This window comes from Lactuca sativa, chromosome 4, assembly GCF_002870075.4.
Source record: "Lactuca sativa cultivar Salinas chromosome 4, Lsat_Salinas_v11, whole genome shotgun sequence".
Classification (NCBI taxonomy): domain Eukaryota; kingdom Viridiplantae; phylum Streptophyta; class Magnoliopsida; order Asterales; family Asteraceae; genus Lactuca; species Lactuca sativa.
Genome location: NC_056626.2, coordinates 288,330,393 through 288,356,680, shown reverse-complemented (window position 1 = coordinate 288,356,680; position 26,288 = coordinate 288,330,393). Strand labels below are relative to the sequence as shown.

The window sequence follows — 26,288 nt, the reverse complement described above, 5'->3', positions numbered from 1 at the left end:
GTTTTGTTAAAATAGTCTTAAAATAAACTAGTTATTTTAAAATTGCTTCCGTTGCCGTTTAAAATTATTTTACAAAAAATATCGTTTTTAGCTTTACAAAACTCTTCACTTTGAGGCTTAACATATTTTCCATTATATTTTAATTATTATAATAGAATGGTTTTCTAATATTTAGTTCATTTTTGACCAAATATATGTTGTTACTCTTTTAATCGTTGTATAACATAAACATCGCCACATATCAATGGTATAACCAAATTTAAGTCACATGGAGAATATTTTTCTCATACTCCTTTAATTTTTTCCAAGCATAAGCAATTATTTTCTCTCACCGTATTAACACACAAATCAGTACCACATTTAAAGACTTGTTGTAGACTATAAAATCTTCAAGTTCCTATGGGTAAGGATTATAGGGTCAAACTCAAACCTAGCAGTTTGATGTGACATTAATTGTTAGTATAAATTGATTAGTATGGCTAACTTAGATAACTCGAGCTGGTTTGGCAGTTTGAGTTGCCTAAGATTTATATAACTTAGTCCTACAGAATTATCCTTTCGTATATATTTCATAAAACGTATGAAGACTTCATCTACTAAATATAGAGTTTGTTGAATGTTCAAATACGAAGATATTGATAATACTTGCACATGATTGGCACTGAAGTATCCATGTTTATATGGACTCTGTTACTTGTTTTAGATTAGTATTTATGTAATTTTAATCGTCTTTGGGAGTACTTATGTCATATTACTATTACTATTGACATACTTCTGTAGAAAGTCAATAGAGATTTTAGAGAGTTAGCTTATTTTGAGGTGTGTATTAGTTATTCTATGTGTTATTCAGAAATTATTTTAATCAATAAGATTCACTTTCAAAGTAATTGTGTGTTCTTAATTGCATGCAATATTTAGGATCAACGAGGACCAAATTTGATCTCCTTAATCGCCTTACCATTGACCATGGTCCATATCAGTTAGGGGTGGCAAATCGTGCTATCATTTCGTGTTATACGACACGACACGACAAAGTTTTATGTAACACGAAAACGACATGACACGATGTGTTTTTTTTAACTAACACGAAAACGAATGAATTAAAAAAGGGAAAATGACTTATAAGGGTAACAAAGTATTAGACTTGTACAAAAAATATCATTGAACTTTTTTTTGTACACATATCACCAATCAACTATAGTTTTTGTACACATATCACCAATCAACTATAATTTTTGTACACATATGACCTTTAAACTTCACCTTTGTTCAAAAAATATCATTATGTTACCGGTAATAGTAGGTCACCAGCCACGTAACATGCCACGTGGCATGTCATGTGGCTGCTGACGTGGGTTTTATTGTATATTATGTACACATTATACCATTAAACTATTTTTTGTATACATTATACCATTAAACTTTTTTTTGTACACATTTTACCATTAAACTTTTTTTGTACACATTTTACCATTAATGTTATATAATTTATTGAAAAAAATATCATTTCAAAAAATACATATCATTACATAAAAGTAGGTTTCCCATCACCTGATGTGGATTTTACTGATTTTCTAAATTTTAGTAAACTTATCATTATAAGTCATTTTCCTATCGGTAAACGACATAATTTCAATGCACTTTTTTAATCATCAACCATAATCAAGAAGATGGGTAATTATAATAAGGTAACATGTACAAAATGTTTCATGAGTTTATAAGTGTGCCTCAAACGTAGTTTCCTAAGAAAATGACTTATAAGAATATGTTTACTAGACATTAGCTAAAATAATGAACAATTGAGTATTTCTTCGCCGCTCCAGATAAAAGTCTCAAGTTCAAACCTTGTTGGTTTCAATTGATGTATGACCAACATAAATTGACAATATAGTTGTAAAAGAAAGTCCTTAGTATCATTGTAAAAAACAAACCGTTTCCCCCAAACCTTATAAAATGAGGGAGTCACAATAGGTGATGGAAAACCTATTTTATGTAAAAATATGTATTTTTTGAAATGATATTTTTTGAATAAATTATATAAGATTAATGGTAAAATGTGTACAAAAAGTTTAATGGTAAAATGTACACAAAAAAAAAAGTTTAATGGTATAATGTGTACAAAAAATAGTTTAATGGTATAATGTATACATAATATACAATAAAATCCGTCAGTAGCCACATGGCATGCCACGTGGCATGTTACGTGGCTGGTGACCTACTATTACCGGTAACATAATGGTATTTTTTGAACAAATGTGAAGTTTAATGGTCATATATGTATAAAAACTATAGTTTATTGGTGATATGTGTACAAAAAAAAAATTCAATGATATTTTTTGTACAAGTCTAATACTTTGTTACCCTTACAAGTCATTTTCCCATTAAAAAACGACAAACACAACACGACACGAAAAATATATCATATACTAAAAACTAGTTTATTCAGTGAATACTTTATCAAATATAACACGACAAACACAAAAAACACGATAAGGAACTACTAAATCGTGTCAATTTCGTGTCGAATTTTGAACACAAACACGACACGACACGACATCGTGTTTTTTACAAGTAACACGAACACGAATTCAAATTTTAGTTTCGTCCTAATTTCGTTTCGTGTCGTGTAGTTTTGTCATGTCGTATCATAAATTGTCACCCCTAATATAAGTACTAATGACAAAAATAAATGATGGGATAATGATGCTATAAAACAAGCATCTCTGCATAGTATTTTTTTATGTTGTCTCATCAAAGTGTTGGTAGATTGCATCGATCTATTTAAAATGTTGGATTTAAATATAAACACTTATTATAACTATGTTTACAACTCTAATCCTAGTTTTCTTTGTCAACACGTATTTCTAGAAAGAATCACCATGAACAACAGTGTAGTAAAGTAAAGACGAGGCTAAAAGTATGAACATAAGTTTCATTCATAAACAGAACACCATCGGCTCATAAAATTTCGCGAGATATTCATTGTCTTCTGTTTTCTGAATTCAGAACTAGATTAAGATCAATAATCTATTCCTCCTATATTATAGATATTATAAACTATATGTACAAATCAATAATCAATTTTTTAGCTTTTCTTTAGTTCCATCTTTTTGCATTCTTCGTTCCCTTTGATTTCTGTTTCGCCTGTTGAACCGATTGCATCTTTTGCTTCTTGCGAACTTCTCTTTCCGCCTTTATAAATTTCAAAACAAAATCAAAAACCTTAAAATGTTTACTTGGTCAAGAAAGAAATACAGTTTAATTATTTGTAAACTTGTAACATGATCAAGATTTTTTGTTATGAATTTTATTTCACCTTTGTCATCTTGGATTTGGCTTTTGCTTTAGGGGACTTGTCCTCTATCTCAGCTTCTCTTTCTAGTGCCTTTTCTCTTGCCTCAATGTTCTTCTCAAGATAATACTGTTTATTATGTCAAATAATCACATACCAACAAGTTATACATTATTTTTCTTTATTAAATAAAAGGGGAAGAAAAAAAAACAGAAAAGCACTTACATCATAATCACCCATATAGTCTTGTAGATCTCCATTTTTGACTTCAAGAACTCTATTCACTATTTGTTTTATAAAGTATCGATCATGAGATACGGTAATCACAGTTCCCTCATACTCGGATATCGCTTCCTAATAAACAAAAATAAGATAAGAGTTTACAAATTATTCCACAAGTATAAATAGTTTCTGCAGAATAAGCATATGCTAAAAAACAGTGCTTGACTTTTAAATCCTTTAACTTATTTGAAATTTGTCCACATTTCTTGGTACCTTTTTTCAATTTTATATTTTCAAAACACAAAATGCTAAATAAACATTAGAAAAAAAAAAAGTAATATAAATATAAGATGTGAATGGAGAAAAAACCTCAAGCATTTCTTTGGAAGGTATATCCAAGTGATTAGTAGGCTCATCTAGCACAAGTAGTGTGGAAGGCTTCACCATGAACTTACAAAATGCAAGTCGCGCCTGAAACATAACCATGTTTATGAAATTACTTATTTGCCCATCAGCCTTGAAAGGGTATTTTAGACATTTAAAAACTAGTAAACCATTGACCACCACCACCACTTACTTATTTTCCTTTTTGCTTTAGAAATGAAAGCAGACAAAATATTGGGAAAGAAAACTAATACTATATCAATGAATGAGGAAAAAGACCAAATTGCCCTTTTTTGTTTTGGAAAGACAAATATTTACCTTTTCACCACCACTTAACAGAGAGACTTTCCTATCTAGCATATCAGCCTTGAAATTACAACGTCCAAGGAGTCCCTTTATATCATCAATTTTCCAGTCTTCTGCAGCTTCTGCTACTGTATCAAGCACGCTTTTTCCTAAATCAAGAGCCTCAGCCTGAAAAGTAGAATGATCAACAAATTAATTACTACTACTAGAAACTAGAATAAGGGATTGTTTTCTTTTCTACATTGAAATGACCATTTTACCCTTGCATTCCAATAAACAAATTAACTATAACGGTATTCATCAATTAAACATGAGAGGAGTTTAGAGATTGATTTAAGTCAGTTTTTTTTTTTGGCTTAACCCATCAAGTCATTCTGTCTATAGAATAAATCAAGATTAAGTTCTTAACCCATTAAGCCCATTAAGTAAAAAAAGAAACAACCCCTTTAATCCAATAAGCTATATAATAATAATAACAATGTATAAATGGATGTTTCTTTTTCGCTTCATGCAGAAAGAACGACTTAATATAAAATTTAAAAACAAGGCTTTCCCAAATAAGTTAAGTAGAGTACTACTCTTTACCCAAATACTTTATAAACATTTGTAATATGAGGAAATTATGAAACTAAAAAAAAGAAAATGCATCACCTGATTTTGCTCAAAGTAGTTTGGAAGCACGTTGTGTTCACCAAGAATTACTTCACCACTATTGGGCTTTTGTAAGCCCATAATTAACTTAAGTAGAGTACTCTTTCCACAACCATTTGGCCCAATTATTGCAATTTTCTCACCCCTTTCGATTGATATGTTAGCTCTTTTAAAAAGAACCTGTATAACCACAAAACCAGACCATATCCTTACATATTTAAACATAACAAACAAAATAAAAAATTCAACTTTATTATAAATTAATTATGGAATTACCTTGTCTTCATAGCTAAATTCTAGATTCTTTATTGTCACAACAGATCTTCCACTTCTTCCACGTTCTGGAAATCTGATCTTCATTTGTTTTCTGATGAATGGCTTATCAACTTGTTCTTCCTCCTGAAGCTTCTCTAGTTTCTGAAAAAAGAATTAGAAAAATTGAGAAAAAGACCTTGTTTGGAAAAAACCCTCAACTTTGTCTTTTCTTCCGAAAAAAACCCTCAACCTTCTTGAAGGAAATACAAATACCTTTTCAGCAGTAGATGCACGCCCTGAATTTGCTCCAGCACTTAGCCTACTAATTAAGCCTCTTGTATGCTCGATTTCCTTCTGTTGTTTTTCCCAAGCTGTAAACTGAGATTCAATCCATGATGCTTTACTAATTATATAATCAGAGTAATTTCCAATAAATGTTCTTGAAACTCCCATGTCAGTCTCCACTATTTTTGTGCATAATTGATCAAGAAAAGCTCTGTCATGAGATATGATCACCATTGGAACATCTTGCTTGTTAAGATAACCTTCAAGCCACTCAATTGTGTCCAAATCAAGATGATTTGTAGGTTCATCCAGTAGTAATAGATCAGGATCCTGCAAAAAAAAACAAGATCGATTGAATCTGTGTGTTAATTTCCTCATCAAGAAACAAAAATTAACTGAAACTGATTTACAAAAGCAGTATAATTCGTTAATTTAACATTACAAACCAAAACTTATTGAAACTGATTTATGAATCATACCTGAAGCAATATTTTCCCAAGTGACATTCTCATCTGCCAACCACTGCTATAAGATGCAACAAGCCGATCTGAATCCTCCAATGAAAACCCAAGTTCAGGCATCAATTTGTTAATTTTTACATCGACCATATCCAAATTCACAGCCTGTGCTCTCCTCTGAAGAAGATCAAATTCATCCAAAAGCCTCCCCATTAACTCCAAATCATCAACAGAACCTTCGATAGCCTTTTGAACCTTCTCTAACCTATTTGAAATGTCCATTTCCTCCTTAAACGCATTCAAAAACTCCTCCCTCACTGTCCTCGTCATTGAAACCTCAAATTCCTGGCTCAAAAACGATATCCTCATATTGGGTTTAGCCTTCACAACGTTACCTGAATCGGGTTCTTCCATACCGGAGATAATCCTCAACTGGGTAGTTTTCCCAGCGCCATTAACACCCACTAACCCTACTTTCTCCCCTTTTTTCACCTCCCAACTCACATCTTTCAACACTGTAACACCCTTATAGCTTTTACTTATGTTCTCTAACCTAACACCAGAAGATATACTCGACGCGCCACTTCCCGATTGTTTGTTCCCTCGTCTATAATTTACCGTTTCCGAGTCTTTTGAAAACAGACTCTCTATATCGTCTTCATCTACACTAGTAATAGCACTGGTTTCGGTATCTACAGCAACGGCGGATAACCTAATTGGATGATGTTTTTGGGATATTTTTGTGGGTTTACTGGAACAACTGTTTATGGGCGTCGAAATTGGGCGAATACGCGGCCGGAAACAGGGTTTACGAAGGTCAGAAAGGGCTGTGCCGGTTAGGAAGGTGGAACGAAGATCGATACCGTGAAGTTTAGTTGTCAACTCCATTGTTGTTGCAGAGCTTCCGTGACTCTTGCCGGCAGAAGAGAGTGGAAGAACTCTATGTTGGAACTCTTGGGGTAGAATGAATATGAACTAGTCCAAGATTATTATTTGTGACTGGTATTCGTTGGGTATTTTTTGTTAATTTCTGAACCACAAAGGGGAAATTGGAATCAAGATAATAGATGTTGTCCCAATATTGGCCATCCATTTTTATTGGGATGGAGATAGGCGAGAAGGTTTTGTACGTAGTGATTTTGGAATTTGGATACTAAATTATAGAAATGGTCCCTATAGTTTCTATGAATTTGTAGGTATAGATAGTGTTTGTTTTTTAGACGTTTTTTAATTTTTTTATGTGTGCAAACGGATAGACATTTTTTATCGTAGATTGTTTGTGTGTCATCTTATCCTTCCACATAAAACATGCATTTCTAACCTTGCAAATGTAAACATGCATGAATCAATTTTTCAACCCTAAAAAAAGAAGTCGTTTTTTTCTTTCTTCCCTACATTCACCTTCAGCTTTCTCCCTATTCGTTCCATCCTTCTCCCTCCTTTTCTGCAATTTTGTCAAACCACCAAAGAGTTGGACCCGGCCAATGGGCGCAAGCTAGGTGACCGCCTTGGACTCCCAAATGCCAAAGGGCCTTCATATATACTTGTTTTATTGGTTATATACTATGAGCCCATTGATTTTAAGCATATTGGACTAGTTTTTCCATAGCCCAATACTCTAATTAGCACGTATCCAAAAGAGGGAGAGGGAGGGAGCGAGACGTAGACCTAGCATACGTGCGACTTCCAAGGCATTGTAACTATTTAACAATCGATATTCATATGGAAAATCCAAACGACGTCTTCTCAGAAGCAACAATTATCTTTCTTCTGTTTTGTAACAAAGTATGAACTCAAGAACTCAACATATTCTCAACATCAACATTTCGTTCACTATGAAATAGTTGGTTTTCATCATATAAATACAAAAAAATATATCTCACTAAAATCACACTCAAACTCTCAGATGATTACAAGGAATCAAAAACTACACACAAATGTCCACCAATACAATCATCTATTGATGGTTAATAAATGCATGTGCCTATTAGGTTACACACATAGCTTAATCTAAAGTGTAAGAATAAATAATAAAGATACTAACTTGTTATTCATTAGTAAATAATGAATTAGCAAAAATTTAAAGGAGAATGACCATTTATACAATAAATGTTCATAGTTTGTAGGGGTGAACAAACCCGAACCAAGAAACCAGGATACCGACCAAAACCAATGAAACTGAAACCGAAAAACTAAAACCGGCAGTTATGTTTAAAATTTTAAAAACCGAAAAATCAGTCTCGGTTTCGGCTTTTTCCCAGGAACCGACCCATCCAAACCGAGAAACCAACCTACATATAAAACGGACAAACCGACCCTCTTGTAGTTATCACATGTGTCTCTTCTCCATTCTTCCATTACCTCCATTTAAGGTATTTTCTAAACTGAATCTGTTACGATCAATTCTTCAAATTTTGAGGCACCTGGCTGTTGATTTGATGTTAAATTAATCTCAGCTGTTTCAATCATATAGTTATGAATATAGCTATTTCAGATGATAATTTTAACATTTAAAATCACTTGTCTTGTTTTTAACTTCATAATCCTCCGAGAATATAATAATAAAGTAAAAAATGTTTAATGCTACTTTTATTGTACATTTGACATACATGAGTTGTAAAGTTAGTAAACATGCGTTGAATTTTGACCTTGAATCAAATGTCTTGTTTTTAACTTCAAAATCTTTGGGAAACATAATCTTATCGTAACAAAAGTTGGATGTTGTATTTACAATGTAGAGATTTCTAGAATGGAAACACTTTAAAAATTGGAAAAAACTTAAACAAACCTATGATGATATGGGTTGAACCCAAGAAACCGAAAAACCGTCAAAATCAACTCCAGAACCTAAGAAACCGAACTGACCAGAAATGATCATATTGGGTTCTGAAAATCGGAAACCTATCATTTTCGGTTTGGGCCCAAAACCCATGCATAACCCTAATAGTTTTAATGGTGGTATTGATACCGTAATTAAACAAACTTGAAGAAAAAGTTAATCTCTAGGTTTTGTGCACTATATAAGGCAAAGAAACCCCTTGGGAGACAAGTCTAAGACATACCTAATTTCTTTATCCACCCTCTCATCCTCTCCTTTTAAAGGTGCAACCCTTAGGATGTGTTCGGTTGTAGAAAATTTTCCAGTTTTTCAGGAAAATTTTCCAAGAAAAATGTAAATTTGGAATACGTGTTTGGTTCGTTTAGTTCCAAAGTTTTCTAAGAATTGAAAATTTTTAGTTTTCCAAATTGTATGTAAATTAGAAAAAGCGAGTTTTACAGTTTTCCAAAGTTCTAAAATTGAAAATGAGAACTTCACCGCTTCCAACCAAACATGTTTTCTAAAATTTTCATTGAAAACTGAAAATGAAAACTCAACTCTATTTTCTTAAAACATTTTCTTAGAAAATGGAAACAATTTTCTACAACCAAACGTACCCTTAGGTTGCATTTAGTTACGAAAAAACAGTTTTCATTTTCTGTTTTTTCGTTTTTCCTTTTCAGTTTTCTTTTCCCGTTTTCATTTTCATTGGAAAATTTAAAAAACGCGTTTAGTTAAAACTTATTCATTTTTCATTTACAGTTTTAGAAAATGAGAAAACGTGTTTAGATGTGTATTTTTCTATCGGTTTTTATTTTCAGAAAACAAAAGTAGTGGTAGGGTGGGGGTGGGGCGACGACGGTAGCGGGTCGACGACTGTAGTGGTGATGATAGGCGGTGGTGATGGCGGAAATTGTGGTAGTGATGGTGATGGCGGTGGCGACGGCGGCGGTGGTGGTGGTGATGGGGTAGTGATGGTGATGATAGATCGATGATTATGATAGTGGTGTTGGGTGGGAATGTGTGTCTATGTTTGTGGGTGTGTGTGGGGGTGGGGGGGTGTGTATGTTTTTGTGGGGGTGGGTGGGTATGTGTGTGTGTGTTTGTGAGGGTGGGGGTAAGTGTAGGTTGTGTGTGTGTTTGTGGGGGTAGGGGTGGGGAAGTGTGTGTGTGTGTGTGTTTGTAGGGGTGTTTATGTTTGTGGGTGTGGGTGTGTGTGTATGTGTGGGTGGGTGGGTGGTGGTGGGCTTGGGAGTGGATGGGTGTAGGTAGGTAGGGGTATGGTGGGTTGGGGGTGTTAAGGTGAGGGTATGTAAAGGTGGATGGGGTGTGGGTGAGTGTGTATTTATATTTTTGGAAAAATTTTGGAATTAGAGGAAAAAACAATGATTATCAGTTTTCTAAAAATTTTGGAAAAATGAGGAAAAAACAATGATTATCAGTTTTCCAAAAAATTTCAATTTCTTTGTAACTTTAGAAAACGGAAAATTTTCATTTTCTGTGAAAATTTTAGAAAAATGAGGAAAGAACAATGATTATATTTTTGAAAAAATTTTGGAATTAGAGGAAAAAACAATGATTATTAGTTTTTCAAAAATTTTGGAAAAATGAGGAAAAAAACAATGATTATCAGTTTTCCAAAAATTTTCAATTTCTTTGTAACTTCAGAAAACGGAAAATTTTCATTTTCCGTGAAAAATTTAGAAAAATAGACGAACTAAACGCGTTTTCAAAATTCTCATTTTTCTTGAATTTTTTTTTCCGAATAACGACTTATTTTTCTGCAACTAAACGCAACCTTAGAGTTTCAACTTTGCTTGGTAATATCTTTCTTGATTGCTTTTGGGGTGGGAGTGCAATAGAAAGACTCTGTTTTGGGTTATCAAACCTTAATTGGAATTCTTGATGTTCTTGTCCAATTAGTGCTTGAACTTCTAGTGTACCTTGCTAGCTTTTTTGTTGGATTTTGTAAAATTTCCGTTGTTATAAGAAAACTCATTAGGTCACTTTATCTTTACAAAACCTAAGAAAAAAGTTAGGCTATTCATACCCATTAGGTTGAACGGTGTCATACATCTCTGTGACATTTTTTACCGCTGGTGAACACCACCACCTTCCTTTTGTTTTACCCACAGTAATGTGTCGGAGATGGAAGTTCACCGATGGCAAAATTTAAATATGTGTGAGTTTTTTGTGGGTTTTACCGGCGGTGAAAAAAAAGCCCACATCCTTCCCAATTTTAAAAGTTGCAAAATTGGTAAAAAATCTAGCTGGCCATTGGTGAAAACGGTATGATACCGTTTACCCTTACAAAACATTTAAAAAACCACTGTATCAATGAAATGTAATAACAATGAAATGTAATAGTTATCTAATGAAAGATCTTCCAGACATATTATAAGAGTACACGCCATCATTGACTTGCACATTTTAAGAAGGGTGCAGCATGGAAACGTGGTTCGAGAAAGTGGGCATCGGAGACCCAGGAAAGCAGATCACGGGAAGCCAGTGAAACCTCGATTGGCTCAGTGTTCGAAGCGCGTGAGGCACCAATGGCAACCATCGTAATTAAACATCTCTAACGTGTCCAAAGTCTCAATGAATCAACTATAAATAACACAACGATAAACTGACTAACGAAGGTATTCTGAATTGATTGTTGTAAAGCTACACACACAACTCTGTTCATTTCGCTTTATTGAAGCTGTCGTCTTGCTGTAAGTTCATCTTTCTCTCTCTCCATCTTCTCCTTTCTCTCTCACACAGAACACAATGATATCTACCAATCTTTATTATTTGCTGAATTTGTGTGTTTGTGCTTGAGACACCTTGTGGATTGTTTTCTTGTAGTTCTTAGCATAATCAACAAGTGAGTTTAGATCGTTCTGTTTGGTGTACGTTTGATAAGATCTGATTGACATGGAAAATCGCAAGGGCGAGGTATGTTTATCTCTTTCTCTATCACTGTTCACGTTCTCCCTGGCTTCTTGTTACTTCTATATGAGAATATAGCGGTAGATAGCTCAATTTAAGTTGATTTTTCTGTAATTCTTCTTTGTTTCGTTTGTAGAAAGTTGAGAAAATGATGTTGTTTGAACATCGATAGGGTTTGATCTTTCAATTTCGTTTGTTTAGCTGAACAAGTAGCTCCTATCTCTGTTCAAGAGTAAGGATGTGAAATTTAGGTTTCGAGGCGTTTGCATTTGATATGACTGGTAAAATTCCATCGTAAAACGATAATTAGGTCAAAAATTTTAGGCCTTAGTAGGGCAGGGATGGGGGCTGTTTTGAGCATACTGGCTACCACGCTTGTTATGATTCGCGTTTCGTTATCCATAATTGGGGGTGGCAACTTTAGACTGTTTAGGAACATAGATTCTATTTGAACTTTGAACAATCAAATCATAATGATATTCATCTTTGACTTAAGGAAAGATATGATCATGACATCCACTAACAAAATTTTATTTGGATCACAACTGTACAATATACAATTTCCACAACATAAGATGCAAATTTTGCTAACTTTTTTCTTTTGTTATACATGACACTCTTTAAAAGATTCATAATTTGGAAAAAGATAACTCCATTTGTCCATTAAAATTGCAGTCATTTATATTTTTTGACAAAGTTTCAAGTTAATTTTTTTTTGTGCAATATATTGATTCTCTATTGATCTTTATGAGCTTACCCCTACAAGGTTTTCGTGCCCCCACCTGTCAATGAGAGCAAATCTTGTCCCTCCTAAAAAGTTGGGACATGGTTCACTCTCCATCTCTTGTCTGTGAAAAAGACATAAATGCCCTTTCACATCTTCACAATAAACAAAGCAATGAAAGTAGGATGCTATTTCTTGCATCCAACACATAAAAAATATTGTTTAAAAATGGTGTAGAAAAATGCACCATGGATGTCGGTCCCACAATTTGGGGATTGGGACCAAAAGGGACCTCTCCCAGACTACTCAATGGATTTCTCAAAGATAAGAGAGATGAGGAAACAAAACAAGAGAGATATATCAAGGGCTAGTATTGGTAATGAAGAAGAATTTGTTTCCTCCAACACTGCAAAACTTAATACAGCAAATAACAGTGCTCCCCACCATAGTTATGATGAGGATCACCACTCTCCAACTGTAAGCACACCTTCTCTTTCATTATCTGTTCTCCAATATCATAATAATCCTTTCTAAATGAGTTACTACATATTTGAGTTCTTTTTTTGGAGAATTTTAGTAACTGCATGAAATTATTCAATTAAATGCTACAAATATAAGCTTGGTTTGGTATACAACAAAGTAGTTTTTTATACAAAATACTGGTTGTATAATTTGTGTTAGTTGCATAAATTGGTAAAAGAATGAAGTTATTGCATAAATTTGTAGAAAGGGTATTTATGTCTTTTCCATATACAAAGAGATTATATTCTTGTTTTGGGTGTGACTTAGTACCCTAGGTAACAAGGAATATGCTGAGGGCATGTGCAACCATGTTCTCACATTATAATTATAATACATAGTTGGCATGGAATGTTTTTTTTTAATTTTTTTAATGCAAATATGCAAGTGCATACTTTTTATTCCCTGTTTAACCCTAATCATTGATGAAAAGATTTTTCTCTCCCCAATGATCAAATCAAGCATTTATTTTTCTATTGCCTTTTCATTATTATTGCAAAGTAGAAGTAACGTATTGATTTTTTTTTTTGAGAAATTAATTATGCTCCTACATTTTATTCCTACTTATCTTTCTACCCAATCAAATGTTGACATGTGTCACATTTAATGCCACATTTAATATGGGTAGGAGAATAGTAGGACTAAAATGTAGGAGGATATTTAATTTATCTTTTAGTTATGGTTAATCTTATAATTGGGTTAAAGTTATTTGTATTATTTTAAATAGAAAACTATAGATGTGTAACAAACTATTTGCGTTCATCACAAAATACCATTAAAAACCATTAAATACGGGTATTTTGTGAGCAAAAGTTCTGTTAATTAACTTTTTAATAGTATTTATTTTTCTAAAGGATGATGTTTTGTGAAAAAAAAAAATTTACCTGTGTTTATGAAATTAACCCTTTTAGTAAATTGGTGTTGAAATATTATTTAATCGACTAGTTTTGAATTAATGAATTGTATTTGTGGGTTTAGGTGAGGAGAAGCATTTTTAGCTACTTCAATTGCTGTGTAAAAGCTTGATCGAACATGACCTGAAAAAAAAAACCTTTTTTTTCTGCTTTTGTAGTGGAAGAAGCGTTTAGCTGCTTTGTTGTTTGTTCATTCTTTTTGCTTTGTTTTTCAGTCAACTTGTTAATGAAACGAATGCGATTTATGAATTTGTGATCATGGTGGGGATGCGTGCATAAGTGGCACAAGTAACTAGAAATGTGTAATTTCGGTTTGACTGATTTAGGCTGTAAAATGTCGATCAGAAGGATTCATTACAACACTTTCACAAAACAAATGGTGACTTGATTTTGTATGAAATTTATGTTTTTTGTGCCTCTTACAAAGAAGACTTATAAACAAAGATTTATTGCTCTTAGAAGAAGATTCTAATGACCAAAGCTGAAAGTGTCGAACTAATTGTTAAAAGTATTATGTGGATCGTGGATTGGGAAAAGAATGTAACATTAAGTAGGTGGAAGGGAATAACGATAAATTCATAAAAATGGGACTTGCTTGTAAAACAACAAAGCCCAATGGTTGGGGTTCGGTTGGTAACGAATCAAGTTGGGTTGACTTCGGCTTTACTGTTTAATAAATAGAACAAAGTGAAAAATGAGGTTTTAATTAAAACAAAAGGACAAATAAGTAATTGTTAATTTAAATTAGATTACAGTAAAAATTGATGTTTCCATTTAATAAATTGATTTATCCACTTGAAATGTATGTTTTACTAATTTATATGATAGCTGCAAAGATGTTATACCTCGTGTGGATTGATCAAATTATTTAGTGTAAATATCACATTCCATTCCTCCTAAATGATCATCAGATTTCTTCAATTTTCACCAATCATCTAGATTTTTTCCAATCAACCCTCAATGAAACACCATCCAATGTTAACCAATCACACTTTCATCAACATCATTCAATAGTCAACAACATAAATGTGATTTTGGTGATTTCAATCGAACATTCAAACTCTATTTTAATATTATTATATCTTCAACATCTTCAATTAATTACACTCCAATGTCATTAGATATTCATCATCGATAATCATCAACATATCCATTTCATATCAGTTATTCAACATCAATCATCAAGTAAAATTTGATAAAATCTTACACTAATCTACTAATTTGTAAGGTTTAACTAGTCAAACTAAGTTTTTTTTACCACATTTATAGAAGTTAACTTGTATGCATTCCAACTATTTGATGAAATGCATAAACTAAATTTACATATAGTAATATTCACATATGAATATATCTTCACACCTGAATAAATATATGATTAAGGAAACACAAAACAAATATGTATGTTTGTATGTTATTCATATATGAATAACATATATAAATTATATTCATTTGTAAATACACTTTCAATATTCACATGAACAATATACTTTGTAATATTCACATGTGAATATATTGTGTACTATTCATAAGTGAATATATCATCTAATATTCACAAGTGAAAACATTGTTTGACAAAAGTAACTGTTAGCTGGAAGTGGGTAGCAGGTAGTTGGCAGCTGGTAACACGTAGCACATAGCAGGTAGCTGGTAGCCGGAAGTTGTAGCTTTTATTTGTTATATGAGTGTTTGTTAAAAGTAGCTTAAAGCTTTACATAAAAGGACAAATGTTTAAAAATAAATAAATATATAAATATATTTTTTAGGATAATTATGGAAATTGTGTAACATCCGAAAATATGGTCCCAAAAATTTTCGTTTTAATATAAGATAAAATAGTAAATTTTCTATATTATCCAAACATTCAAATTAAACCAGTGTAACAATTTTCAGAAATCAAAGTATACCATCATAACAAAATCTCAATGGTGTGTGCAATGCAATCATCCCGAGCTCGTCCCTCTGGAACCAAAAGTACCTGAAACATAAACTGAAATTGTAAGCACGAAGCTTAGTGAGTTCCCCCAAAATATCACATACCAATCATACAATAAACAAATAGTGGGCCCCGCCCGTCATCGGGCTCCGCTCGGCTTCGGACGCCGTCCGGCATTGAGCTGAGCTTGGTAAAACGGGCCCCACCCAACATACAATAACATATATCAAATAAAAACATACACATGCAATAATCACAAATATACATAGCATACAAATATCCATCGGCCCCCACCCAACATCGGGCCTTGACCCGGAAAAACATATAAACACAACAAATGCAAGAGTCACGGAGACAACTAGCATACTAACAACATATTGTAAACATGGGCCGACCTTGGTGCCTTCGACTCACTAAACCCGGTAAGGAAACTCACCTCGAATGCTGAAAGATAACTGGATAAATCCTCAGCCCCGGAAACAGCTCTACTCAATCCATAAACAGAAACAATCCCTTAGATACTAATCAACATTACAAAATCTCTTAAGGTCAAACTTGGTCAAAGTCAAAGTCAAAGTCAACGCTCCGAGTTGACTAAACTCGTTGAGTTATCCTTCAACTCGCCGAGTTTCCATGAATCACAAAATCATGATATTTCGAATCAACTCGTCAAGTTTCCCTTTTAACTCGTCGAGTTCCTCCTTTTTCCACAGAATCGGGATAATCCTAAACCAACTCATCGAGTTCATCAGTCTGCCAACACACTTAATGCATTAAGGCACTATTCTTCAAATCGAGGCCTTATATTCCAGATCTAGACTGATATTACGTCTAGAAGGGTAAAGTTTCCAACCTTACCCATGTAGAACCACCCCAAAGGCATTAAGTTCAAACCCTAATCCAAAAAGGCTTATGACTTAATCCAAAGGCCATCATATCTTCATGATAGAGCTTATGAACACAGATCTGGACCTTAAAGGCTAAAAGGCCACGTAAAGTCTTCAACTTTACTCACATGAATGGCCAAATGAAGCTTAAGAGGCCAAACAAGGGATTAGAAGATGCATGGAGCTCTTAGGGCCATAAAGTTGGCACCTTTATGCCATGAAAGCTCCTGAAGACCATGGATCGAAAAAGGGTTGTCTATATGGGACGTCCAACTCCCAAAGACCACTTCACTTGGACAAAAACAAGCAAAAGAACACTAATATGGAGATCTAAGCAACAACAAAGCAAGGTTGAGACTTTTTACCAGAAAGATGTCGAAAATGAAGCAAAAATTATGGATCTAGCAGCTCCTTCTTGTATCTTCAAGCTTCTTCTTTCTTCCAATAGCTTCAAACACACATAACACACTCAAGAATGGCTCACAATCTCTCAAAGATGCTTTAGGGTTTCGAGGTTAGGGTTTAGGACAATGAAGGCTGGAAATGAGGCCAACTTATGGAGCTTAAGTTGTTTAAATAGGGTGAAAAACCCCGAGATTAGGGTTTTATTTCTTCCAGGCAACTTGTCGAGTTGAGGCATCCCAACTCGCCGAGTTGGCCACTTAAAAACACACGGTCCAAATATTTTTACACGACGAGTCGGGGCTACCAACTCGTCGAGTAGCTCTATAAAATTGAACAAATTAGGAGTTGAAATATATACTAGGAACTAGGCGTTACAATTCTCCCCCACTTGTCTCAGACTTCGTCCTCGAAGACCACCTCCTCGAACAATCCTGGATAATGCTCCCTCATTTCCTCCTCGAGCTCCCAAGTCCATTCCGACCCCTTGCGGTGCTGCCACTGTACCTTTACAAGCGCCACCACCTGGTTCCTCAATGTTTTCGTCTTCTGATCTAATGTTGCCACCGGCCTCTCGACATAGTTCAGGCGGCCATCCACCTGAATATCCTCCAAGTGTACAACTGCAGAATCATCCATCAAACACTTTCGTAGCTAAGAGACATGGAAAGTGTTATGAACCTGGGTGAGCTCAGTTGGAAGATCCAAACGATATGCGAATCGGCCCACCCGATCCAAAACCCTGAACGGACAGATGTACCTGGGGCCCACCTTGCCCCGCTTCCTAAACTGGATGACACCTTTCCAAGGTGACACCTCCAGGAGAACCATATCTCTCACCTAGAACTCCAAATCTGACCGCACTTGTCATCATAGCTCTTCTGCCGACTCTAAGCTATCTGGAGTCTGCTCTGAACCTGCTGAATCATCTTAGTAGTCTTGAGTACCACCTCGGTACTCCCCATGAACTGTTGACCGATCTCTCCCCAACAAATCGGGGTCCTACATTTCCTCCCTGTTAATGTATCCCTCAGGAAGAACGTAAAAAAAGAAGAATTCAAACTAATGTCGGGCTTGGCCTGGTCAGAACCCAGTCTAAAGCCAAGTCTGGGCCTTCGCCAAAGCGAATATCACTGATACAGTGGTTAAGGTGTAGAGTCGCGCCTTAATCCCTTCTCCAGGAAGTTATATCTCGGCAAACGTAGGACCAATCAGAGAGTCTCACTTGCCCATTAGACGATAGCCATGATCTTTATAACAATTAAAAGATCTCCTTCTAGCTAATGAGGGAATGAGGCAAAAAATGTGACGGAGGACCCTCCAATATGGGTCCGCCACGTCGCACCTCACGAGGGAGGCCTCAACAGAATCAGTTGAGGAATTTGCTTCTCAGACAGGTATAAAATGATCCTTCTTCCTCACGGAGAAGGAGACAAAATTCTCTCTATACTGTAACCTACTATAATCTCTCTCAGATCCCATACTAACTTGATCGTCGGAGCTTCGTCCCAGGAACTCCTCCCGGACGTCGACTAATGGTCATCTCTATCTTTTGCACTATGATATCAGAGAAGAAATCGACACGAATCTCACGTACAATCCCAACTCAACCATCTCCAACATATCACAACATTCTCGTAGAGCATCTGAAAAGGAGGTCGATCAATGCTAGCATGATAACTGTTGTTATACGAAAATTCCGCTAACGGAAGATACATATCCCAACTCCCACCAAAATCTAATACGCACGCACACATCATATCCTCAAGAGTATGAATCGTCCGCTCACTCTGCCCATTGGTCCGTGGGTGGAAAGTTGTACTGAAGTGGAGACGAGTACCCATCTCATCATGGAACCGTTTCCAAAATCTGGAAGTAAAGCGAACATCTTGGTCTGAAACCACTGATACCAGCACTGCATGACGGTTGGAGTTGGGGCGGTTGTTTTCGCCCTCAACGCTAACTCTACATCAGAGAGGTAGTAGCTCGACACGGAGTGCCAGTTTCTGTGATTTATGAGCGATATGTACGGTTTACTTCTAGATTCAAGAAGAAATTTCATGACGAGTTGGGTACTCGTCTGCATTTTAGCACAAATTTTCACCCCATACGGTGTCAGAGTGAGAGGACCATCCAAACCTTGGAGGACATGCTGCGGGCATGCGTATTAGACTTCGAGGTAGTTAGGATACCTATCTTCCCTTGGCAGATTTTTCTTACAATAATAGCTACCACGTGAGCATTGACCATCCTCCCTTCGAGATGTTATATGGGAGGAAGTGTAGAACTCCGATATGCTGCGGTAACGTTAGACGGAGTGTAACATCCCAAGAATACAACCCAAAATTTTTTGTTTGAAAACATTACTACACCATAATATCAAATATCACAAGATGAAAACCATGAATCATGTATCTCATAATGTCATAATAAATTTATCAAATCAAAACTAGTGTCAAGATCACATCAAATATCAGAGTCGAACTCCCAGGTTAAACTGTGGTGTGTGCCATGCCATCATCCCGAGCCCTTCCCTTTGCTAGCTGAAGTACCTGAAACCAAAACTAAAACTGTAAGCACGAAGCTTAGTGAGCTCCCCCAAACTACCACATACCATAAAATAACATATAAGCACATACTGGGCCCTGCCCACTGTATCGGACCGGAGTCCGAAACTGCATCGGACCGAAGTCCGGAACTAACTAGGGCCTCGCCCACTGCATCGGACTGAAGTCCAGAAAATGCATCGGACCGAAGTCCAGAACTAACTAGGGCCTTGCCCACTGCATCAGACCGAAGTCCGAAAAATACATCGAACTGTAGTCCAGAACTAACTAGGGCCTTGCCCACTGCATCGGACCGAAGTCCGGAAACTACATCGGACCGAAGTTCGGAACTAACTAGGGCGTTGCCCACTGTATCGGATCGAAGTCCGGAAACTGCATCGGACCGAAGTCCGGAACTGAATGATCATAGCATAACATAATCAAAGCATATAACATAACCATATATACTACATATTGTATCGAACCATAGTCCGGAACACATAACACATATCATGCATGTATCACAAAGACATCAAGCATACTGAACTACTGCATTGGACTGTATTCTGGAACTACTGCTAACTAAACGGGTCGGCATTGTGGCCGTAGACCCGTTCCTACTGGAAGGAAACTCACCTCGTAGTGTTGACTGCTAAAATGCTGATCGGGAACTATCTGACTGCTACTCCGGTAATTCCCCGGCTACAATTCCCTAAAGACACTTAATCAAACACTGATAACTAATCTCAGGATAAAATGACTATTTTACCCTCTGGTAAAACTCAACAACACGTTGACCCGACTCGCCGAGTTGGGCCGTCAACTCGTCGAGTCCCTATTTTCCTTCTATTTTCCTTCTATTTCCTTACCTGACTATACTCGTCGAGTTTAGCCACAACTCGACGAGTTCCCCTTCCTTATTGATACCGTGCCAACTTGCATCCGTCTCGCCGAGTTGTATGATCAAATTGTCAAGTTCACCTTCAACATAAGAACACGTCCAGTATGTGACTCGCCGAGTTGTATGAACAACTCATCGAGTCTGTTCTTACGGGTAAGGAGATTGCCTTCGACTCGCCGAGTTAGGGCGTAGACTCGCCGAGTCCCTCTACACTCAGATCCATGACTTAACTCACCGACTCCTTACTCTGCTCACTAAATAGACTCGCTACTACTGAACCGAGAATCTAAGACCCGCGACCTGACTCGCCGAGTCAGAAGAACGACTCGCCGAGTCCTTTGCATGCAGTTTTTATTCAGTCGATTCTATTCAACTTTAGTGCATCCAATTCATAGATCTGGATTTCTAGGACTATCTGAACATGTAAAGTTGCTAACTTTACGTGTATCTAAGAGTCAATGAAGCAATAACACTCAAACATGGCTATAATGGGGGTTACTTGACTAGAACAAAGCCATGGTTGCCAAAAGGTGGTATTCTTGAGCTCCTGGAGCTCAAGAGAGGCTAGATCTGAGATATGGATCGATTATAAAGCTTCATCACTAGAGATTTGGGGTTTTTGAGCTCAAAACCATCGATTTGGGGACAAACTAGATCTAGTAGCACAATAGTCAAGATAAAAGCTTTATTACTAGAAAGGATGGCCAAAGAGGAGTATAATCTGGATCTACTTCTTCTTCCTTGTGTTCTTCTACCTTCTCCTTCTTCCTCTTGCTTAATAATGCACCAAAATCCCTTCACAAAGGCAAAGAGCACTCTCACACACTTCAAGGAGGCTAGGGTTTCGGGAATAAGTCTCTGAGAGGTAAAGGAGGCTGGTTTGGGGCTATAATGACGTTTAAATAGGGTACACACCCTGAAAATTAGGGCTTCATCCAGACTGACGGACTCGTCGAGTCCGAAATATGGACTCGTCGAGTTGCCATGCCAACTTCACGTGCTGACCCGCTGCTACTCGACGAGTTAGGGCCACTGAATCGTCGAGTAGCTTTTACAAATTAAGAAGAAAATAATGTTTAAAATGCGTATCAGGAACGGGGCATTACAACTCTCCCCCACTTATCTTAGACTTCATCCTCGAAGTCTGCTGCTACTGAATCTGAAAATAACTTTGGGTAATGCTCCCTCATTTCCTCCTCGGTCTCCCAAGTTCACTCCGAACCTTTCTAGTGCTGCCACTGCACCTTCACTAACTGAACTATGCTGCCACTGCACCTTCACTAACTGAACTACCTTGTTCCTCAAGGTCTTCGTCTTCCGATCCAAGATCGCAATGGGTCTCTAGATGTAATTCAGGCTGCTTTCAACCTGAATATCCCCCAACAGTACAACTGCTGACTTATCCACCAAACTCTTCCGCAACTGAGACACATGTAAAGTGTTGTGGATCTGGCTAAGCTCTGCTGGAAGATCTAACCGATAACCAACGCGGCCTACCCGGGCCAAAACCCTAAAGGGTCTAATGAACCTGGGGCCCAACTTTCCCCTCTTCCGGAACCTGATGACACCCTTCCATGGTGACACTTTCAGGAGGACCATATCGCCTACCTAAAACTCCAAGTCAGAACGCCTCCTATCTGCGTAACTCTTCTGCCGACTCTGAGTAGTCTAGAGCCGGCTACGAATCTGATGTATCAACTCTGTGGTTTTAAGTACCACCTTAGTGCTCCCCGTGACTCTCTGACCGACCTCGCCCCAACAGATTGAAGTCCTACACTCCTTCCCTTAGATCATCTCAAAGGGAGGCCGGTCTATACTGGAGTGGTAACTGTTGTTATACGAAAAGTCCGCTAATGGAAGGTACATATCCCAAATGCCACCAAAATCTAGGACACATGCCCGAAGCATGTCCTCGAGAGTCTGAATTGTCCTCTCACTCTGCCCGTCCGTCTGAGGGTGGAAAGCGGTGCTGAAAAGGAGACGAGTCCCCATCTCGTCATGGAACCGCTTCCAAAACCTGGAAGTGAACCAGACGTCTCGATCTGATACTACCAAAACAGGCACTCCATGACGTGCCACAACCTCTCGCACATAAATATCGGCTAACTTCTCGGCCGATATGCTCTCTGGATCGGTACGAAATGTGCGCTCTTGGTCAACCGATCCACTCTGACCCAAATCGAATCAACTCCACGTGCAGTCCTGGGAAGCTTAGTGATCAAATCCATGGTGATGTCCTCCCATTTCCACACGGGAATGTCTAATGGCTGCATCTTTCCATGGGGTCTCTGGTGCTCTACCTTGACCTTCCTGCAGGTCAGGCACCTCTTCACATACCAAGCTACGTCCCGCTTCATGCATGGCCACCAATAATCAGGTCGAAGATCTCTGTACATCTTCGTCGCCCTTAGGTGGATGGAGAACCGAGACTTGTGGGCCTCATCCATCAACACCTGCCGTACTCCTCCCCAGTACGGCACCCAAACCCTCCTATGTAGGGTCAACAATCCTCGACTGTCATAATAAAAAAAAAGCTACTCGGCCCACGATCCTCTCACACTTTTGTCTTTCCTCTTTTAGGCCCTCAACCTTTGCCTCTCTAATCTGCTCCAACAATGAAGTAATCACTGTCATCCTCAGACATATATCTCTGATCGGGGCCGTCACCACCTTGCGGCCAGGGCATCGGCCACTACGTTGGCCTTGCCCGGATGATAAAGGATCTCACAATCATAGTCCTTAACCACATCTAACCACCGACGCTGCCTCATGTTTAGATTCGGCTGATCCATGAGGTACCTCATACTCTTGTGATCTGTGTAAATGGTACGACGGACCTCATAAAGGTAATTTCTCCACATCTTGAGGGCGAACACCACAGCCCCCAGTTCTAAGTCGTGCGTTGGATAGTTAGCCTCATGAGGCTTCAACTGTCTAGAGGCATAAGTTATCACATGACCTCGCTGCATCAACACTGCTCCCATACCTGTGATCGAAGCATCACAGTAGACTACAAAGTCATCCACTCCCTCTAGCAGGGTAAGAATCGGTGCCTCACACAATCTCTGTCTGAGTGTCTCAAATGTTGCCTGCTGCTCAGGCCCCCAGCGGAAAGTCACCGACTTCCGGGTCAGTCGAGTGAGCGGAACTGCTATCTTGGAGAAATCCTGGATGAATCTCCTATAGTACCCTGCCAAACCTAGGAAGCTCTGATTCTCAGATGGAGACCTCGGGACCTCCCACTGCATCACATCCTCTATCTTGTCTGGATCTACTAGTATACCCTTTTGGTTGACGAGATGTCCAAGGAACTGCACCTCGTGCAACCAGAACTCACATTTGGAGAACTTCGCGAAAAGTTTCTCCCTCCTCAGTGTCTCTAGCACCTCCCTCAGGTGCTCCCTGTGCTACTCCCGAGTCTTGGAATAGACCAAGATGTCGTCGATGAACACTATCACAGACCGATCTAACATCGATCTGCATACGCGGTTCATGAGATCCATGAACGCGGCTAGTGCGTTGGTGAGCCCAAATGGCATCACCACGAACTCATAATGACCATAGCGGGTCCTAAAAGCGGTCTTCTGTACATCCTCCCCCTGACCCGCATCTGATGATAACCGGAGCGCAAATCTATCTTGGAGAACCAAGACGCTCCCTGAAGCTGATCAAACAAATCATTTATCCTCGGAAGTGGGTAACGGTTCTTCATCGTCACCTTGTACAACTCCCGGTAATCTATACACATACGGTGTGACTTGTCCTTCTTCTTCACAAACAGGATCGGGGATCCCCATGGTGAACTGCTCAGTCTGATAAAACCCTTTTCTAGCAGCTCCTGCAGCAGCCTAGACAACTCCTGCATCTCGGGAGGAGCCAATCGGTATGGTGCCTTGGCTATTAGAGCCACACCAGGAACCAGGTCAATCCTGAACTCAACCTGTCTCTCAGGAGGTATCCCAGGAAAATCCTATGGAAATACATCCGGGTACTCTCGTACTGCCAGTACATCGTCAACTATTTCCTTGCCCTTCTCCTGGGCATCTAAAACATAGGCGACGTACCCTGCGCAACCATGCTGAAAGTAGCGCCCCGCTCTCACTGTCGAACAAAGAATCGGTCTGTGCTGTGGCCTCTTGCCCTGAATCACTAACTCTCCCCCATTAGGAGTGCGGACCCTCACTAATTGCAGCTCACAATCAATCACTACCCCATTGGGTCTCAGCCAATCCATACCCACTATGACCTTATTCCCTCACAGGGGAACAGGAACCATGTCTACTGAAAACTGCTCATCAAATAACCACAACGAACACCCCTTATGTACCCTCGCGACCTTGACGGTCCTCTCATCAGCTACCTCAACCTCAAGTGGACAGTCCAGCTCCCCTGGAGCTCTGCTAAACCGCTTGCTAAGCACAAGCGAGACAAACGATCGGGTGGCCCCCGAATCAAACAATATTGTGGCTGAAATGCCGTTCACTAAGAACGACCCTATATACAAACTCATAACCATGAGAAATAATCAATACTAAATATAGAGATAAGAGGAAAATGCATACCCGTCACCACATCAGGAGTCGCCCACGCTTCCTCCGCTGTCATCTGGAAAGCTTTGCTCTTCGCCACTGGCGCCTCAGCCCGACCCTAAGGGCCTTCTGTAATCCTCAAAGTAGTAGGGGTAGGTGCTACCACCTTTCCTGCTGCTGCTAAACTCGGGCACTGGGACTTTTTATGTCCCCTCTGATTGCAATGGAAACAAATCAGATCAGCTGTTGTGGTGGTGGTGGTAGTGGCTGTACAATCCCTTCTCATATGCCCGGTCCGACCGCACTTGTAGCAGCCGGAGATCCTTGCCTTGCACGCCCCATCGTGCAATCTCCCACACTTGCCACACCGACTGTGGCTCTGCTGTCCTATAGATCCGTGATCTGATACCTTAGGCTTTTTTCCCGAACTCCCTGTGCCAGATGTCGCCTCTGGCGTCCTCTTCTTCTCCATCTCCAAATCTATCTCTCTCTCCTGAGCCCTTGCAATCATGTCATCCAGCATTTTATAGCTGGACTGACTCACAAACTGTCTGATATCAATCCTCAACATCTCATGATAATGGGCCTTCTTCATCTCCTCGTCACCCGCATACTGAGGAACGAGAAGAGCCCTCTCCCTGAACTTGGCGGTAATCTCCGCCACAGTCTTAGTAGTCTGAGTAAGATCCTGAAACTCCCTCGCTAACTGCTGTACCTCGATAACCGGTGCAAACTTGGCTCTGAACCTGGTAGTAAAATTGGTCCAGGTCATCACATCGAGAGCTGCGTCATCTCCCATGACATGTCCGATCTCCTCCCACCAATATCATGCCCTGTCCTTCAGGAGACAAGATGCTAGTCTGACCTTGTCCCCCTCGGGACATATGCTGGTGCGGAATGCATTGGCGACGTCCACCAACCACCTGGTACTCGCAATGGAATCCTGCACCCTATGGTAGTCAGGAGCTCCACATGCTTTGAACTCCCTGAAAGTGAGGGTTTGCGACCCATCATGGCTGCCACCTTAGCACAGAATGTGCTCAACCTTTCGTCCATCAGCTCCAAAATACCCTCCTTGATCAAACCGAAGATCACAGGAGTCTACTCGAGTATGATGCGAGTAACCTATGAGGAGAGGAACTCCCTAGTCTGCTCATCCAAATGCTCGGGCCCCAAGCCTGATCCCGATCCCTCACCGGCACCTGAACTACCGACTGTTGGTCTAGGGCGTAAAACCACCATTCTGAAAACACATAATAACAAACACTAGGAATACATATATATCTCGAGGGATTGCTACTACTACAAGTTTCCCGGTCTCGTCTCAA

General features: G+C 38.5%; 2 protein-coding genes across 3 annotated transcripts; one reads left to right on the top strand and one right to left on the bottom strand.

The window, feature by feature from the left end:
* Nucleotides 1-2,912: 2,912 nt before the first annotated feature.
* LOC111886628 (ABC transporter F family member 5) lies at nucleotides 2,913-6,824 on the bottom strand. The gene is made up of 9 exons (XM_023882888.3): nucleotides 5,875-6,824; nucleotides 5,384-5,725; nucleotides 5,132-5,272; nucleotides 4,856-5,035; nucleotides 4,217-4,372; nucleotides 3,884-3,985; nucleotides 3,518-3,646; nucleotides 3,317-3,421; nucleotides 2,913-3,192 (listed from the first exon to the last, which is right to left on the bottom strand). The coding sequence occupies exons 1-9, from the start codon at nucleotides 6,739-6,741 to the stop codon at nucleotides 3,097-3,099; spliced, it is 2,118 nt and encodes a 705-aa protein (XP_023738656.1). The 5' UTR covers nucleotides 6,742-6,824; the 3' UTR covers nucleotides 2,913-3,096.
* Nucleotides 6,825-11,230: 4,406 nt separating this feature from the next.
* Nucleotides 11,231-14,162, top strand: LOC111886626 (uncharacterized). Of its 2 annotated transcripts, none has more exons than XM_023882887.3 (4): nucleotides 11,231-11,388; nucleotides 11,522-11,611; nucleotides 12,567-12,806; nucleotides 13,978-14,162. In XM_023882887.3, exons 2-4 carry the CDS (start codon nucleotides 11,591-11,593, stop codon nucleotides 13,987-13,989), a joined length of 273 nt encoding a protein of 90 aa, XP_023738655.1. In that variant the 5' UTR covers nucleotides 11,231-11,388; nucleotides 11,522-11,590; the 3' UTR covers nucleotides 13,990-14,162. The 2 variants fall into 2 exon arrangements, with proteins under 2 accessions (XP_023738655.1, XP_023738654.1); XM_023882886.3 differs by having other exon boundaries at nucleotides 11,232-11,388; nucleotides 13,827-14,162.
* The last annotated feature ends 12,126 nt before the right edge of the window (nucleotides 14,163-26,288 follow it).

Bases quoted from the DNA above. Each gene is read 5' to 3' on its own strand.
- LOC111886628 (XM_023882888.3), bottom strand. From the start codon at position 6,741: ATGGAGTTGACAACTAAACTTCACGGTATCGATCTTCGTTCCACCTTC. The intron at 5,273-5,383 runs GTATTTGTATTT...TTCTTTTTTCAG, and splicing joins GTGCATCTACTGCTGAAAAG to AAACTAGAGAAGCTTCAGGA. The intron at 3,422-3,517 runs GTAAGTGCTTTT...CATAATAAACAG, and splicing joins ACTATATGGGTGATTATGAT to TATTATCTTGAGAAGAACAT.
- LOC111886626 (XM_023882886.3), top strand. From the start codon at position 11,591: ATGGAAAATCGCAAGGGCGAG. The intron at 11,612-12,566 runs GTATGTTTATCT...AAAATGGTGTAG, and splicing joins TGGAAAATCGCAAGGGCGAG to AAAAATGCACCATGGATGTC. The intron at 12,807-13,826 runs GTAAGCACACCT...TTGTGGGTTTAG, and splicing joins AGGATCACCACTCTCCAACT to GTGAGGAGAAGCATTTTTAG.